Source organism: Aythya marila (genome assembly GCF_965140915.1).
Source record: "Aythya marila genome assembly, chromosome: 13".
NCBI lineage: Eukaryota > Metazoa > Chordata > Aves > Anseriformes > Anatidae > Aythya > Aythya marila.
Window position 1 is genome coordinate 8,017,990 of NC_139054.1, and position 15,578 is coordinate 8,033,567.

Here is a 15,578-nt window from a genome sequence, read left to right on the forward strand (position 1 = left end):
TCTTGCCTTGATGTCTTCGTACAGAGCAAACTAGTCACTTGTTCACATCGGATTGTGAGGAGTTTCAAATGCAACACCACACTGCCTTTAATGAGTGATGGGGAGGGGATGTTGTTCTGCTCAGGAGCATGCTTGAAATGCCCATTTTGGAGCAGAGGGTCTGTGCATCCCCGTGTGCTTGATGTGTGTTATCCTTAAAGCAGCTTCATTAAAAGCTTTCATTTCTCTCTTTGTGTTAGATTCAATGCTGCTGGTAGCAGAGAGGCTGGAGGGGCCTTTTAATATTGAGTCAGTCATGGATCCCATTGATGTGAAAATTTCAGATGCAATCATGAACATGCAGGAGAACAGCATGCAGGTGTCTCAGAAGGTAAATGGGCAGTGGGGACATTGGCTTTATTTGCCTAGTGTATTGTATTTCCCTCTGGGTTCTGAAGAGGAGGTCTCTTGTAACTCCCGTTTCGTAAAACCATTTCCTTCTCTTGCATAGGTTTTCCAGGGATGTGGCCAGCCAAAAACACTTGCACAAGGTCGAACCGCTCGCTCTGTCTCTGAAAGTGGTTTCAGTGCTCGCTTTAGACCATACAACCCGGAGGAGCGGCCAACTACAGCCGCTGGCACGAGTTTGGACAGGCTGGTGAGTGCCCTGTCTGGCCAGTACTATGCAGGTGCTACTCCCCTATGTACTGTGGTGTTCTTTTTCCACTTGTAATTTGTAGTTGTTGGTTGGTGGTTTTCTCTTTTTCTTTCTTAAATATTCCTTGGCTGCCTTAAACTCTCCGAGGGGTGTAATCTGTCCATGGCTCTGGATGTAAATTACCTCAATACTTGTGTGTCAGAAAGTGCCTGTTTAAAGGCTTTGCTTATGAGTAATATGTGTTTGAAGAGTGGTGTTTAATTTTGTATTAAAAAGTAAATCAACCATCAAAACGACACAACTTTACATGCAGCCTAAAGATCTGGCTTGTACACGTCTGTTGTGATAAAAATACCTTTCCAGCTTTGCTTTTAATGAGTGTTTGGTATTCTGGATTATGTCTCTCTCTTTTTTTTTTTTTTTTTTTTTTTTTAATAGGTTACTGATGTAAAAGAAAAGCTGAAGCAAGCCAAAAAATTTTGGTCATCTCTCCCTGGCAACATTTGCAATGATGAAAAGATGTCTGTAGGCACTGTCAACGAGAACGAGTGCTGGAACGGGAGCGCCAAGAGCAGGTTTGGAGAAACCCCTGCCCTGGGTGAACGCTTCCCCTCAGTTTGTCCCCATATGCTGGCCTAACACCATGAGCCACTGCTCTTCCAAGGCTTACACACATCTCCCCTGAGCCTGGCTGCTCCTTTGGCTCATCTTCTTGTAGGCAAGAGAGCTTGGATGCAAAGCTAAAGGGTTGTCTGAGCTCTGTGTGGTGGATTGTTTTAAAAGATACCCAGATGCGGTTTCTCTCTTCGCACTTAAGACTCTTACTGACCACTCACAGGTCTGGGGAGGTGAGGTGTACAAAGCCTTGGCTAAAACACTGGAGATGCTCACATTGTGTTGTTGCTTCAGTGCCCCCACTTTGTGCTTCTTGCATGATGCTTACCAGGAGCTATTTCTGGGTTTCTTGTTAAGCAAGGGCAAAGGAGTTGGAAGCCAGAGAAAGGTCTGCTTCTCTGCTGCTGAGGACACTGGCACAATGGGACCAGTGGTTTTCATGCCCACTTTTTGTGGAAAAACAGTTACAAAACCTTTTTTTTTTTTTTTTTTTTTTTCCTAAGAAAGAAATTACCAACACATAAATAAGCCAAAGGATTTCTGTCATATGGTTTATGTAACTGTTTAACTTTTATTTTGGAAATAGAAGGTTTTTTTTTTTTCCTGCTCGCTTACTGAGGAAATAAGCAAAATCCAAGATGTTCATTGTGTGTGTATATATATAAATATATATATATGTGTGTGTGTATATATATATATATATATATATATATATATAAAAGTCCATGGTTTTCCAGCTGTTTTTCTTCATATTTACAGCTTTTGTTCTTAATATTTAGATATTTCTGGTGTGCAGGATTACTGCATAAATTTTACACTGTTTCATGGGTGCCTGAAACTCTGCATTGCTCAGCTAGCTTTATGGTTGTGGTCTCTGTCACAAGAAATGGCTCTGCCCTCCTGTCTGCAGGAACTAATGTTGGTACTGTAATTAAGCGAGAGTAATATTTTCTTCTGTTAAACAATGATTTTTCTTGCAAGTCAGGTAATTGGATTTAGAAAGCAGTGTCATATATCTGGTCTGTAAGATAAAAGGTGTCATTCCTACTCTATAAGATGATACTACAAATGCCTGTTTCAGGAGATATATTCTGTTGGGTTTTGTTGCTCAGTAGCTCATTTAAACCAGCAGATTGTCCTTGTGTTTAGATGTGCAGCAGCGCAGACCTGAACATACGCACATCCTCAGGCAGAGTAGGGTGGCTGTTGTCTACCAATAAGTTGAGTTATGTTATCTTATTTTCAAAATCACAGATGTTTTTCCTGCTGGGGTTATTAGAGAAATTGCATCTCATGTCTATGTGGTGAACAGTCCATATGTAGCAGCTTTATTGTTGAGGTGTATTATACAAAGCCAGAAAGGCTCTTGCCTCCAACAGTTCCTGTAGGTTTCTCTGGCATAGCTATGACCCCAAAGGCTGTTTTCCTACAAGTGTCATCTAACCGGACATCAGGGCATCTCAATAGCTTGTGTTGCTCTGTTGCCTTGCAGCAAGCTGATTTATGCTGCTGTTAAGCCATTATTATTATAAACCCTATATCTTCCTTCTTTTTTCAAACGGAGGAGAAAATTCCCCAACCCCAGGTAGAAGGCAAGGCATGTAAAAGGCACAGGATACATAAGAACACTGATTAATTTCTCATGCTAAGAAGCCAGAGAAGTGCTCCATGTGGGCTAGCATGTGGGAAGAAAGCATTAGGCTCAGAAAACCACCTGAGTGGAGAAGCGGGGTTGGCATCACTGTCTTTCCACACTCTCACCCCTCAGCGTGGTCGCTGCTGAGCTGCAGCTCCAGTAACACCAGGAATGGTTTCTTTTTAGATATGACTTTGCAGTGACTGGAAACGGCTTGGCAAGTCAAGTGAATAACCCAGAGGTGGAAGTCGATATTACCAAGCCAGACATGGTGATTCGCCGGCAAATCATGGCTCTGCGGGTGATGACCAACAAGCTGAAGAATGCATACAGTGGGAATGACGTTGACTTCATTGACATCAGTACGTTTGCTTTTGTTTGCCTTTTGCTTTACTTTTTTCTTCCTCCTTTTAATTGGAGTTCATGCTAACACAGAGTAACTAGCTAAGCTTCAGCTATCTGTGAGTTAGTAAGGAGGGTCAGAAATTGCATCTCTGGCAGGCTGCGTGCAGAGTCTCATAAATGCTGAAATACTGTGCGCTGTGAAGTGTCGGCATTCTCCTTACACCAGGAGCGTCACAGAGGCATCTGCATATTGTGATTTTGTTTTTTTCTTTTCCTTGCTGCCTTTTGCAAACAAAGCATTGAGCTGCAGAGGGCTACAGCGTGTGTGTGTGTTTCCTGCAGGTGAGGAGAGCAGCGGGGAGGAGAGCGGCAGCGGCTGCGAGTTCCAGCAGTGTTCCCCGGAGTTCGAGTTCAATGCAACCGAAGTTACTGGAAACTCCAACAAGAGTGATAAAAAAGCGAACACTTCTGCCGCTACCAGTAGCGGTTTATCACAAGCAGCCTTGTTCCTTAGCATTTTGTTCTTGGCCATGCAAAGACAATGGAGATAATTGTGCAGCATAGGGGGGAAAAAAAGACTTTTATTATCAAAGTTAGAAGGCACCTGCTTTCACTTTTATACCATCTAGTGACTTTGCTTTTTAAGTTAATGGACAACAGTGTACAGTTTTTACTATGTTGCCACTGGTTTTAAGATACTGATTTTTTTCCCTTGCTATTCTGGGAATAACAGGAATGGGGCCTACCAGTCTGTCCCGTTCACCAAGAGTCCATGATAGAGGTGGATAACAGAAATGTATATACAAGCCTGTAGTTAGCTCTGCATTTGTCTTTATCACTTTTTTATTTTTTATTTTTATTTTACCACATTTCTTACAAAAAGAAGAAACCCAGGGTCCTTTCTTGGCATGTAACAAGTATGTGTTTCTGAAATGAGAAATATCTGTACAGAAGCAGGTTTTATTTATCATGTTATCTTATGGGGAAAAATAATTACCAAACAAGCAGAAAACATGTTTCATGTAGTTAACTTCCCGTTTATCCACGTAATGTTAGTTGCCTTATCTGGAAAAAAGTGGAAGTAATTTGTCTTTATTATGCAGCGAAACAACATGAAGACAGAACCGGTCAGTGTGCCAAGTGCCCCATTTGCATAAGGTGGTAATGCCAGGAGCAGGTTGTACTTTCTTTACAGGATGTTTGGTTAAATTGGAAGAGACTACAGAGAATTCCAGTTTTGCAGATGCTAAGAAGAGTTATCAGTTGTTCCCCAGGATCCTTGCAATTAGCTGTAACTCATGTAGGTCAGTTCCTGAAGTGCATCTCCAGTGGGAATAAGGCATTAAACTTGTTTGGTTGGAAGCAACTTGTTGTGTCACAGATCCAAATGCCAACACGTGTCTTGTCTGCAAATTTGTTAGATGAATGCTGGATTGATTTTTTTTTCTATTTCTTATTTTTAGGAAAACTTTGCTGGGGGTGAAGGAGGGAGAACTGTTGGTTTTGTTTTTGCAAGAGTTTTGTCTCCTCTCTGACCAGGGGAAGAAGGGAAGGCTGGGCAGAATGCCCTGTGGCACTGTTGCAGGCAGGAGCTGGCAGGGCTGAAGACGCCTCCTTTTTGGTGCTCTTGGTCCCCTGGGAGCCAGTGCTCAAGCACAGAGTGACTGCAGCTTTTCGAAGCTATGCAAGACGCCCGTCTCTCTCTACGTATGCTTTTGCAGTTGGAACAGTCTTGTGGTACAACAACTCATTAATAAAGGAAAAGTATATTTTTAAGAAAAAGATATTAAATAATTTTTAAAAGAGTGGGGGGGGGGGAAGTCTTCAGAAAGACTCAAAATTATTCTGCGTGTGTCTCCTCCTGCTTTAGGGTAGCCTTTAGGTCTGGCTGGATGCTGGGATCCAGCCAGGAGAGCAATCCAGAGAGAGGGAGGGTTTGCTGTATTCCACCCTTGTGTTGTAAGGATGATTTTCTATTTTTATATTGAAGCATTAATTACTTGTTAGCTCAGGGTCAGTGTTATATTCAACTTTATTTTCACACCAAATTTCTGCAAAGCTATAAAGATGGAATATTCTTGGCTGGTATAAACAATCCTGAAGGCTTAATTTTACTAGAAGTAGCCCGTTATTTATTAAAACATGATGTTAGTAGAGTAGGGATATTCTGGCTAGATTATTTTTCTTTAGAAAATAAATCATGGAAGCATAAAATTGAAAAAGTTATAAATTTATGTGTGGGAAAAAATGGATTGTAAATAGCTAAGTTGCCTTGTGAGGAATTGGAAAATGTGCTGATACTTAGAAACTACCTCAGTTCTGAGGAATTTCCTTTCTAGCTTTGAGTGCTATTACATTTACTTGGTAGAAGTGAATCTGGTCTCCAATATGTAGCTGAAAGAGTTATCCCTATAGACCTTGTTAGATTGTTTTTAATTTAGAGGGTTGAACTACATCCAGCTGTTTTCTTTCAGCTAAGTTCCTTAACAAAGAGAATTTCTGAATTAAATATTGCTGATGGTTTCCATGACTTTTACTGATTTGTTTGGTTTCATGGCATTTTCTGATTGCCCTTTAATTATTTAAATGGTTCTAACCATTTGAATTTTAATCCTGAAATAAACAAACCTTAGATGCACTACCATTGTAAATATATCACAGTAAGGTCTGACTGGATAACCCTTCTGGCTTATACCCAGCTGGCAGGCCGGCAAAGTTAAATGAAGAAAAAAAAATTAAACTTCTTCAGAGCTCAGAGAATGGTGAAACAAAAGCCCTGTGTTCAGAGTGGCTGACTTTTCCAAGATCTCAGTTTTTGGCAAAAATGTTCATATGTAAGAAAGTTGCTTGTAAATTCTCCTGCTTTTAAGCATTCTGCCCAGTGTGTACTTAAAGAAAAACATTTCTGAATTTATATTTATCATTTTACATCTAATTGCTTACTAATTATTATTCATTAGTTTGGTAAAAGCAAACAATGCAAAGACCTGACGTGAGTTTTAAACTTGTCCAGTTGACGTTGTTAATAGCACAACAATCCTCCACTATATCAAGGACAGATTTGTCACCTGGGGCTACAGGAAACAAGAGTAAACATCAATGTAGGATGATGAAAAGTTGTGTTCCTGCTTTTATTTTGTGTTTGTGTGTGAAATTGGCTCTCTGACATGAGCTTGTAAACTAAACCATACGGGTGGGGACTGAGGCATGCTGCTGGCTGCTTGCTCGTCAGAAGGCATCTGCTCCATTTCTTCCAGTGTTTGTTTTTTTCCAAATAACCATTGCCATTATGGTCGTGCTTTAAAGAAAAATTCCCATGTATAAATTAATTATTAATGCAAGTACTAATGAGCTTCAAAAACAAAGTTAACCAGAGAAGGTGGTATTCTTGGTGGCATTGAGGTGCTGTCTCCCAGAGTTGAATAAAAAAAAAATCCAGCCTCTGAAAGGATCTGCTGTAACAGATCAGTGACTCTTTCGCTCTTCTGAGTGAAGCACACGCCACCCTGTGCTGCGACAGCTGTTCAGGTGATGTACACGTACAGGTCGCTATGTGTTTCCCCAGCAGACCAGCCTGCCTATTTACACTTCTGATAGTAACGAAGGGTGAAAAAGAGAGCAAACAATGGCACTCCTGTATTCAAACAGCCTCTCATTTCATCCTGTGATGGATGGTGTGGCCCGAAGTCGAGACCGGTGACTGGAGCGGCAGGAGGAGTCCCTCTGGTGCTGTTCTGGCCTTGGCACTGCCTCCTGTTGAGGTGATTCTTGTTGGGAGGCTTCTGGGCAGCAAAATGGGTGATGCTTCAGTGAAGGCTGAGCTTAACCTGGCATTTGTCCTCACAGGCAAGTTGGCATATGTATTTTTGAAAGGTGCAACTTCTCAGTACTTTAATTATTTCTTATACCTGATGATGATGAACTTTCCCTCCCCATCCTCTAATTGCTTTAGCTGGATGCAAGACTTGCTGAACCAGGTAAGGCCTCTAACCTGGTCCTGGCTCCTTGGTCATGGTAGCATCTGGTATCAGACATTTCAGGGCAAGGCGCACAAAAATCCTTTCAATTTCTTTGGATGTTTTTGTAGCATGTCCTACAGTAACCAATGGCTCTGTTTGTCACACCACCACCACCACGGGCACCCTCTACCCTCACACTTCTCTTGTGCAGTCCCCTGTTGTGAAAGCAGTGATGCATGGTGCATGGCTGACATGCTGGCAGCAACAGTAAACCACACCAGTGGCGCTCTGCACCAGTGCTGCTGCTCTTGTGCACTTCACTTTCCAGCACAAAACCTCAGTGTTTCTTGTTGGTGGGAAGGCCTATGCACTTGCACATCCCTACAGCTGGGAGCAGTAATGAGCATCTCCTGCCAACACAGACACTCCTGACGCATGTTGGGGATGCTGAAGAACAAGGATTGTGCCAGTGGAAGCTGGTGGCTGTGGCTGAAAACCCAAACCTGGATATATCCATCTCCCATTGCTGGAAGAAAACAGCTTGCTTGTTTGTTTGTTTTGTCTTTTTCCTTAATGCTGTTGGTTTTATTTTCCCATTTAGGATGGGCTGAGGGGGCCTTCCTCTGCTGCTGCTTTTCTTTGGATGCTGTCTATAAGGATAGTCATAATTTAAAAACATAGAAATGAAAGCAGAGTGGTAAAATTGATGTAGGAGTATTGCAATCCCCAACCTGGATGGTGAGGGTTACACCCCAGGGTGAGATTTGCAGCAAGTAGCTGCCCTGGGAGGGTGGAGCAGCCACCTTAGTCAGCACTGTCCCATGCTGGCCTTGCGCCAGTGTCCCCTGTGCTTGGTGTGGTTATCTTCCATGTCCCAAACAGTCGTGTGGTGTCATGCCACACTTCACAGCATCTTCTTTCATGTGGCTGTGATTTAATGGCATAAGGTGATCCATATCTGCAAGACACGTGTTGATTAGAGATTGTGTAACTGTGGCTTTTTTTTTTTTTTTTTTTTTTTTTTTTTTTTTTTTTTTTTAAGGACAACCTGAATGTAAGCCAACCTTTAGTACTGGTTTTCAGTTCTTCTTGATACTGCTGTTGCAGGCATGTTTTCTGGGGGGTTGTTTGGTGTTGTTTTTATGGTTTGTTTTTGTTTCTGTTTTAAATCCTCTGCTTTGGCTTGTTTGAGGGCATGTAACAGTGTAAATTGCCTGGGAAGATGCAGCTCTTTATGGGCTTGCTGTAATTCTGGGTCAAGTGTGCTTAAATTGCTGTAATTTGTATCTAATGGATTACATGGATTGAGAGCCCTTTTATAACTGCTGGATCAAGGAGGGGCTGCCTGCCTCGGGAGGAGGGGAAGGCGTCCCCTTTGTCCCTCTTCTCTGAAAGGGCCGTCCTCTTTGGCAGTCTGTGGGGCTGGGCAGCCTGCCGAGATGGGGGGGAGGGCTGGGCAGGAGGTGTTTGCTGAACCCTGCAGGTCTTGCAGAGTTACCGGATGACGAATGAACATTTCATCCCCGGGCATAATTCCATCCGGGGGATGCTGGTGGCATGTCCCAGCGTTGGTTTCTCTCCCAAGTGTGGGGGGCTTGATGCTGGGGCAGTTGGTGGAGCTGCTTTTCCTCCTGAGTCTGCTCTGCCTTGTTGGCAGCTTGTTTGGGCTCCTTCCAGCCCACTCTCACTGCCTTTGCCCCTTATTCCTTGCTGACTTGGCTGGTTCTTCCCATAGTTCTTGCACTGTTGTGGATCTTGCTCTTGCTTGTGTCATCTCCTCCAGAATCTGTCCTTTTAATCCCCAGCCACAGAGCACCGCAACTGTTAAACTGGAGTTTCCATATTCTTCCTAAAGCAGCTCTTACAATTTACACTGGCAAACCCACCTAACCATGTTACACATTTCAGAAGCCAGTTTCTCTTGGAAGCCCAGGAATGGGCCATTTGATGGGGAAGGGCACCAAATAGGCTACAGACCTACTTGGGTTTTTGGCCCAGTACTGCCAATGTGGGTATTTGCTGGGCTGCTGGGTGCACTGCAGTATGGTTGAGGAGAGGGTGGAAAAAGCTGGGGCCGTGTCCTTGTAGCTGTCCCATCTGTCTACCAGAGGATGACCAAGATGATGGAGGAACTGTGTTCATGTCTGGAAGGAGCCTTCTGCCACACTCAGTCAAAATCGGTGCTCTGCATCGCCTTCTTTTACATAGCTGTTCATCTTCCCAGAGCCTTCCTTTACATAGCTGTTTGTATTCCCAGTGGTTCCCACCACGTTGTCTCCTGCTATGTGTGCCATTAATTCATGTAATCTGATGCAAATCAATATGCTAAAACCCTCATTAATTGGGTTACTGATTTATACTAATGAGACTTAAAATCTTGGAGGAGTTTAAGGCTATTTGTTTCTCCTCTAAGTGGCTCGACGACTTATTGTCAGCCCCACAATGCCTGGCCCTTGGCTGGGCTGGTAATTGCCTCGTGACTGTATTTGCATCAACATAATGGTGAGGATGTTAGCAGTAGTTAAGACATCGCATTTTTTTCCTTCGAACAGGAAAATTCAGGATTAGCAAGGTGGAATGTGTTAGCCTGTAGTTGCTCACAGCCCCATTGTGTAGAGTGGCTGCTCTTTACCTACAGTCCAGGTCTGTTGCTGCTTCCAATGTAAATTGATTTTTTTCAGAACTTTGCAAGTCTAGCTGTAAAATTCAGGCCTGCTTGAAACTTGGCACGTTAGGAATTGGCCAGGCTTTTATTTTTTTCTGGTGGAAAGAAATTATGATTATTTTTAGAAGAAATTGTTTCGTCTGTTAAGTTTAATGGCTTGAAATGCTGTTTTGGCATTCACGAGCCTTCAGAACAGCTTTGCTGAAAACCCAATTTAGCATCATCAATAATACAGTAATGCTGAGGATCCCTAGGGACAGGCAACTAAAACAATAGCTGAAATCTTACATTTATAAAGCTAATTGTTGTACATGTTCAGCCGTTGCCCCCATGCCAATACCACACACGCGCTTGTTGTCTTCTGCAAGAAGCAGATCTGAAGATGGTTAAGTCCACAGGAGGCTTTTCACTGATGTTAACAGGAGGTGCATCTGCATTTCCAGGGACTTTTATCCGGACAAGGCCACAGATTTGTATCAACTAGGCTGCTGCTGTAGAGAAGCTATTCTGGTTTAACAAAGAGGCTTGTTTGAGTTCATTTTCTTTTTTAATGGCTGCCTTCATTTGAATCTCCATGATGGAGTGAATATGTATCAGAGCTGCTATAGGAAATCCTGAATAAATCTGTGCCTGTGTGGCTGGGTTCTAGAGGCATGATTCAATGTGTTTTTCTTCAAAACATCCCTCTGGCTTTGGGGTGGTCAAAGCGTGTCCTGTTTGCAGGTGAGGAGCTGGGTACTCTGATGCGTGGATGGGTGTGTGGCATAACAGGAAAAGTGTCTGCCACTCTACCAGACCTAAATGAGTTTGTTTGCTCTGAATTTTCCATGCACTAGCATGGTCTGTGTTGGCTTTTTGAGGATGTTCCAGGTAAAATATGTCAGGAAATGAAGACGAGGCACTGACTTGTGTCAGGCTCTGGTGCCTCCATGGCCGGGGGCAAGTGTGGAAATTTGGCTGGTGTCATGGCATTGTTTCTTCCCCTATTCCCATAGGGGGTAAAAAAAAAAAAAAAAAAAAAAAAAAAGTCCACATTTGGAGAAGTTTAGAATACATAATCACTATTTATTCATTATGTATTTTTTTAGGATGTTTATGCCTCCAAAAATATTAGACTTGAGTATCAAGTGAGCATTTGTTGCTGTAATGTAGTGGTGGGATTTTGGGGTTTGAGCAGCGTTCCCACCAGAACGGACAGTTTTGGGGACCAGCGTTTGTGTGGGTGAGAGGGAGTGTTTGCTGCCAGCCAGAGGCCAAGAGGACAGATTACAAAGAAGCCGTTGTCTTTGACTGAGGTCTTCTGGAGCATCATTGTCTGAAAATAATTAGCCAAATAAATTAGGTGTGTTATATTGCCTGTGTGTTTTATGCTAAATAATTCTGACATTTGGCTTCCTAGCTGAAGGGGGTAATGTACAGACAGCAGATAGCTCTGCTGGTCTCATAAGGTGCTCCCACAACACCCCTGCTTGCTGCTGTTGTGCTGCTGGAGGCAGCACCTATGGGAAAACATAAGGGCTATGCTTTGCATATACAGTATCAGGCAGGAGAAGCTGCTGGGGAGCTTCACAGGGACGGGGTGGATGGGGGCAAGGTCCCTGGGTAGCTGGTGGGGTGGTAGGAGTCAGGTTTTCACACAAGTTTAGTGCTGTACCATTCAGGGAATGCCAAGAACCAGAGATGAGTTGGAGGATTCTGGAAGGGAAAACCTTCTCCAGCAGGATTTGCTGCTGGTGCATTGCAAAGGGTGGTTTGCTGCTTCCTCAGCTTCGTGCCCTTGCTGCTCACACCAGGATCATTTTAGGAGTTCCCACTGTGAGCAGTTGCTAAACCTGTGCAATTAAGAGCTGCGTGGAGAACTTGAGTACAGCCAAGAACACAACTGTGAGTTGTCCTGTCTCAGTGCATGGAAGAAGCAAGGTATTGCATCCTTGGATTTTTCAAAAGTGTTAAAGCGGGGGGGGGGGGGAGGGAGGAAAGAGGGGAAGAGGAAAAAAAAATAAAATAAAATACCAAAACCTAAAAGTTCTCCAACCTCCCCACCACGTGCACGCTGATCAGGCGAGGCAATGCAAAGAGCAATGAAATGGTTTCTCCACCATCGGAGCTGTGCTCAAGGGGCCTTTCCCCAGGAAGACAGGGATTTTGGGGACCCATGCAAGCCAGCTCCAGGGCTAAAGCACTGGCAGCCACTCTGGCTCAGCCGATTGCAGGCAGTGGTTTTGCAGCTCTGCTGGACCCAGCACTGAGACAGCCGAGTGGTTTTAATGAGAGCACATAAGTTAAAATTGGTTTTCTCCTTTCAAAATTAGTGGCAGACTATGGCTGTTCAGGTTGCTGTTTTAACTGCTCCAGATGTCAAGCACAGCTCAGCTGAGATCAATGCGTAATCCAAAGGAAATACTATTAATTTCAAAGGAATGTGGTCAATATTTAAATGTTTTGGATCTTTTTAATGTGTAGACGGTGGTAGTGGTCTAGCTGGGCTTATTAACTCGGCTTTTGGAGCAGTGATTCCATTAGCATGAATTAATGTCTATTAACATTATGGATTTTCATTTATTTTAACATGCGGGCCTGTAACAATATTGGTTATTTCAGACATTCTCCAAGGCTGTCATGAGTCAGGAGCTGTTGGTTTAAGGCCTGATCCCACAAGCTTTTATCCTTCCACTTGCTACTTAAGCCCTGACTTTGCTCCAAGTCTGTGGAGGAGCTCCCGCTGCCTCCAGCAGCGCTGGGGTTGAGCCTGTCCCACCTCAGGCCCTGTGTGCAGGGAGCCTTGTGCCCAGTCCCTGCATGGCCTAGGTGAATGTGACCCTCTAAGCACACCAGTAGCTATAGAGAAATATCTTTGCTCTACGTGCAAATCATCCTACTATGAATGCTTTGTGTTAATGATATGGAAGAAGTTGAAAGCTTTAAATAAACTTGTCTCCTTTAAATCAGGTTGAGTAACAGCTTAGGAGAATACTAGGAGAAAGTTGTATCTTACAGAGCTAGAAATAGATCCATTTTTTAACAAAGCAAAAAGTTCACAACTTATATTCCTCACAAAATATCTGCTTTCAATAGCTGTCAACATACTTTGCTTATAGAGGTCGTGCGTTTGTAGTGAAAGATGCATTTTTTTGGTTAAAGTACTCTAAAAGCCAAATTATTTCCATTAAAGTTTTAAATCACAAGTGAAAATTATAATCAGATGAGACATATTTTTGGAAAAAGTAGGCACTCAGGAAAAAAACAACCCCAAAACACAAAAAGATTTTGGTCTGCGTCAGAGAATGCGATCCATAAAATGAAACCTTCAGTTCCTTTGTCTGCAGAAACCTCACCCTTTGTTCATGTCTAAGAAAAATGTTTCTTGTTACTGAGAGAGTGTTTGTCTTGCGTGAAAAACATGTTTCTTTGGGAGATGTTTTACATTCGAGTGACGCCAGAGAGCCAAAATGTTGAGCTATATTGGCCGTAAAGACCACAAGCTGGTAAAGCTGGAACAATTAAATTGAAACCCTTTGGGGAAAGGGAAGGATTTCCCCTTCCTCTCGAGGCAAGTGGAGCTTTCTGGATAAGGCTAGTCTCTTTTTTTGGTGGGAAGAATCCAGGGCAGGTGATGTTTGAGGCCCCATAAACCTGCGTTGTGAGGGCTGTGAGCATGGCCAGGGCACTGGTACTGAAGGCAGCAGGCTGGAGTCTGGTGCCATCGTGGGCCTCATGGGCCAAGCTGAGAGCACATCTGGATTGCACATCTGGTGCTGTGCACGCCTGTCTGCCTGCAGACACTGTGCTATTTCTGCCTATATGCACTAGATGGCATTGCCAACTTAGCTAAGGGGAATGGGCTCTGGCAGGGCTTTGGACGAGGGGCTGCAAGGCCCCATACCGTGCCAGCTGCCCCCATGCTTGCTGGGTACATTGGTACCATTGCCCTCACCAGCAGCAACCTTTTTGTGTCAGGCCATTCCCTTTTGCCATCTTCACTGACAGCTTTGCATTAGTCCTCTGTTTTAGGATTTTACTAGGCTGGGATCAGTGACAGGTGCAGCAAAAAGGTGTGGGCAGAGGATGCATCCAAGCAGGCTTTACCTGGTTCCTTGAATACAGCAGCTGGTTCTGAATGTGTAACGCATCCTAAGAACAGAGGAATTGGAAGCCTGTGAGTCTTCCTAAACTGTTGCCTGCTCCTTAGATTCTGAGCTTGTTTTAAGAACCAAAGGTGCATTGCTGCTATTTCTATACTCTTCTTTGTGTTTGTATCTGCATGCCAGGGTGTGCGGTCCTTTACCAGAGCACCTGGGACTGCGCAATGCACACTTGTGTATTTGTGCTCTGAGCATCTGCTGTCCCGCCAAAGCAAACCCTGAGCTTCAGAGGTTCAAATGTGTCTTTGTTTCTGCCCTTGCTTGCAGTTTCTCTTGAAAATCCTGGATAGCATTCAAGTAAAACTGAAGTCCTACATTCCCAGATGGTGGTCAGTGAGGGATAGGCTCCTCTAGAAATGTCTGCAGCCTCCTGCTTGTGTCCTTCTGAGCACTGAGTCCTGGCTGGAGTGGTCGGGCTTGACAACAGCTTGGTTTTCATTCAGAGTTCCCTTTTGTTGCTTGGAGGCATCTGTGCAGGGCACAAGCATGTGGCTGCTGGTGGATCTAATGATCAACAGAAGTACTATTCGAGTTGTATTAGCATTTCAATGTATCCATGTCCTCGGACTTTCCAAATTGTTCTCCTACATGATCAGCGTTGGTACCGCTGAAATGTTTGCGGAAAACATTCAGAACTAATCTCCCCCTGGGCAGATAGGTCTGTGCTCACTGTGGGGTTCCTTTTGGAAACACCAAAAGAACTAGTAATGCAGAGACTTCGTGATGCAATACTGCTCTGCAGACTTGCAAAAAGTCTTTTCTCTGCACCTGGTTGTATGGAGAGCTGCTCTAACACCATGTGGAGTATTTGAGTTTGAATGGAAGGGGGAGCTGTCTGCTTTCCTTCCACTGCAAGGCTATGAGCAGAGCTGCTCTTGGAAAAGTAAAGCATTGTGAGCAGCTGAGCTTCTAGGAAGAAGGACTCGGCCTGCGTGTTTTGTTTGGGCCATTGCAGCGCTGTCAATCAGTGATTCTTGGTTTCATGCCTTGTTTTGCCTGAGATATATTTTATATGATCTTTGGCAAGTCACTTCTATGCCTCTATTACCCCCTCAGAGACATAAAACCTTATCTGTGAGAAAGAACTAAGACAGCTTTCAGCTAAAAGCACTATTCCAAGGCTCTCGGAGCCATTAACCCCCTGCTTTCTGCCCTTCTTGCATGTTGCCAATGGCCCCACCTGCATGATGTTTTGCCATTTCTGATGTGACTTTCTACAGCAGTTTTCATGGTTAGCATCAGCTGGCTGGATTTGCTGGATCTCATCCTCAGGTTGCTGAGCAAACCTCCACAAAATTTGTTGTTCATATTTTAATGCTGAGCTATGTTGTAATTTTTGACTCCTTTTCTCTAATTGAAACGAGCAAGCCAGTTGTCTTAGGAATCAAAAACTGTGCCATCATAAAGCATAAAAACTTACCTTTTCCCCTCCCCACTTCACTGCTTGTTCAAATGGGATTTCAAAGCAAACCAAAAATGTAGTTCAATCCTAGGTGTTCCTTTAGACATGGGTAATGTGACGTTTAGAGAACCAGAACATTTATATCTAGGACTGTGATGTGGACAGGAAATATATATT

General features: G+C 43.6%; 1 protein-coding gene across 1 annotated transcript in view; it reads left to right on the forward strand.

Moving 5' to 3' along the window:
* GPC4 (glypican 4) overlaps positions 1-8,148 on the forward strand; it is a 71,254-nt gene extending 63,106 nt beyond the window's left edge. The window contains exons 5-9 of the mRNA XM_082771037.1: positions 240-370; positions 491-637; positions 1,076-1,212; positions 3,075-3,250; positions 3,576-8,148. Of these exons, the coding sequence (XP_082627163.1) occupies positions 240-370; positions 491-637; positions 1,076-1,212; positions 3,075-3,250; positions 3,576-3,784 (800 nt within the window). The 3' untranslated portion in view covers positions 3,785-8,148. The remainder of the gene's footprint in view (positions 1-239; positions 371-490; positions 638-1,075; positions 1,213-3,074; positions 3,251-3,575) is intronic.
* Positions 8,149-15,578: the final 7,430 nt, after the last annotated feature.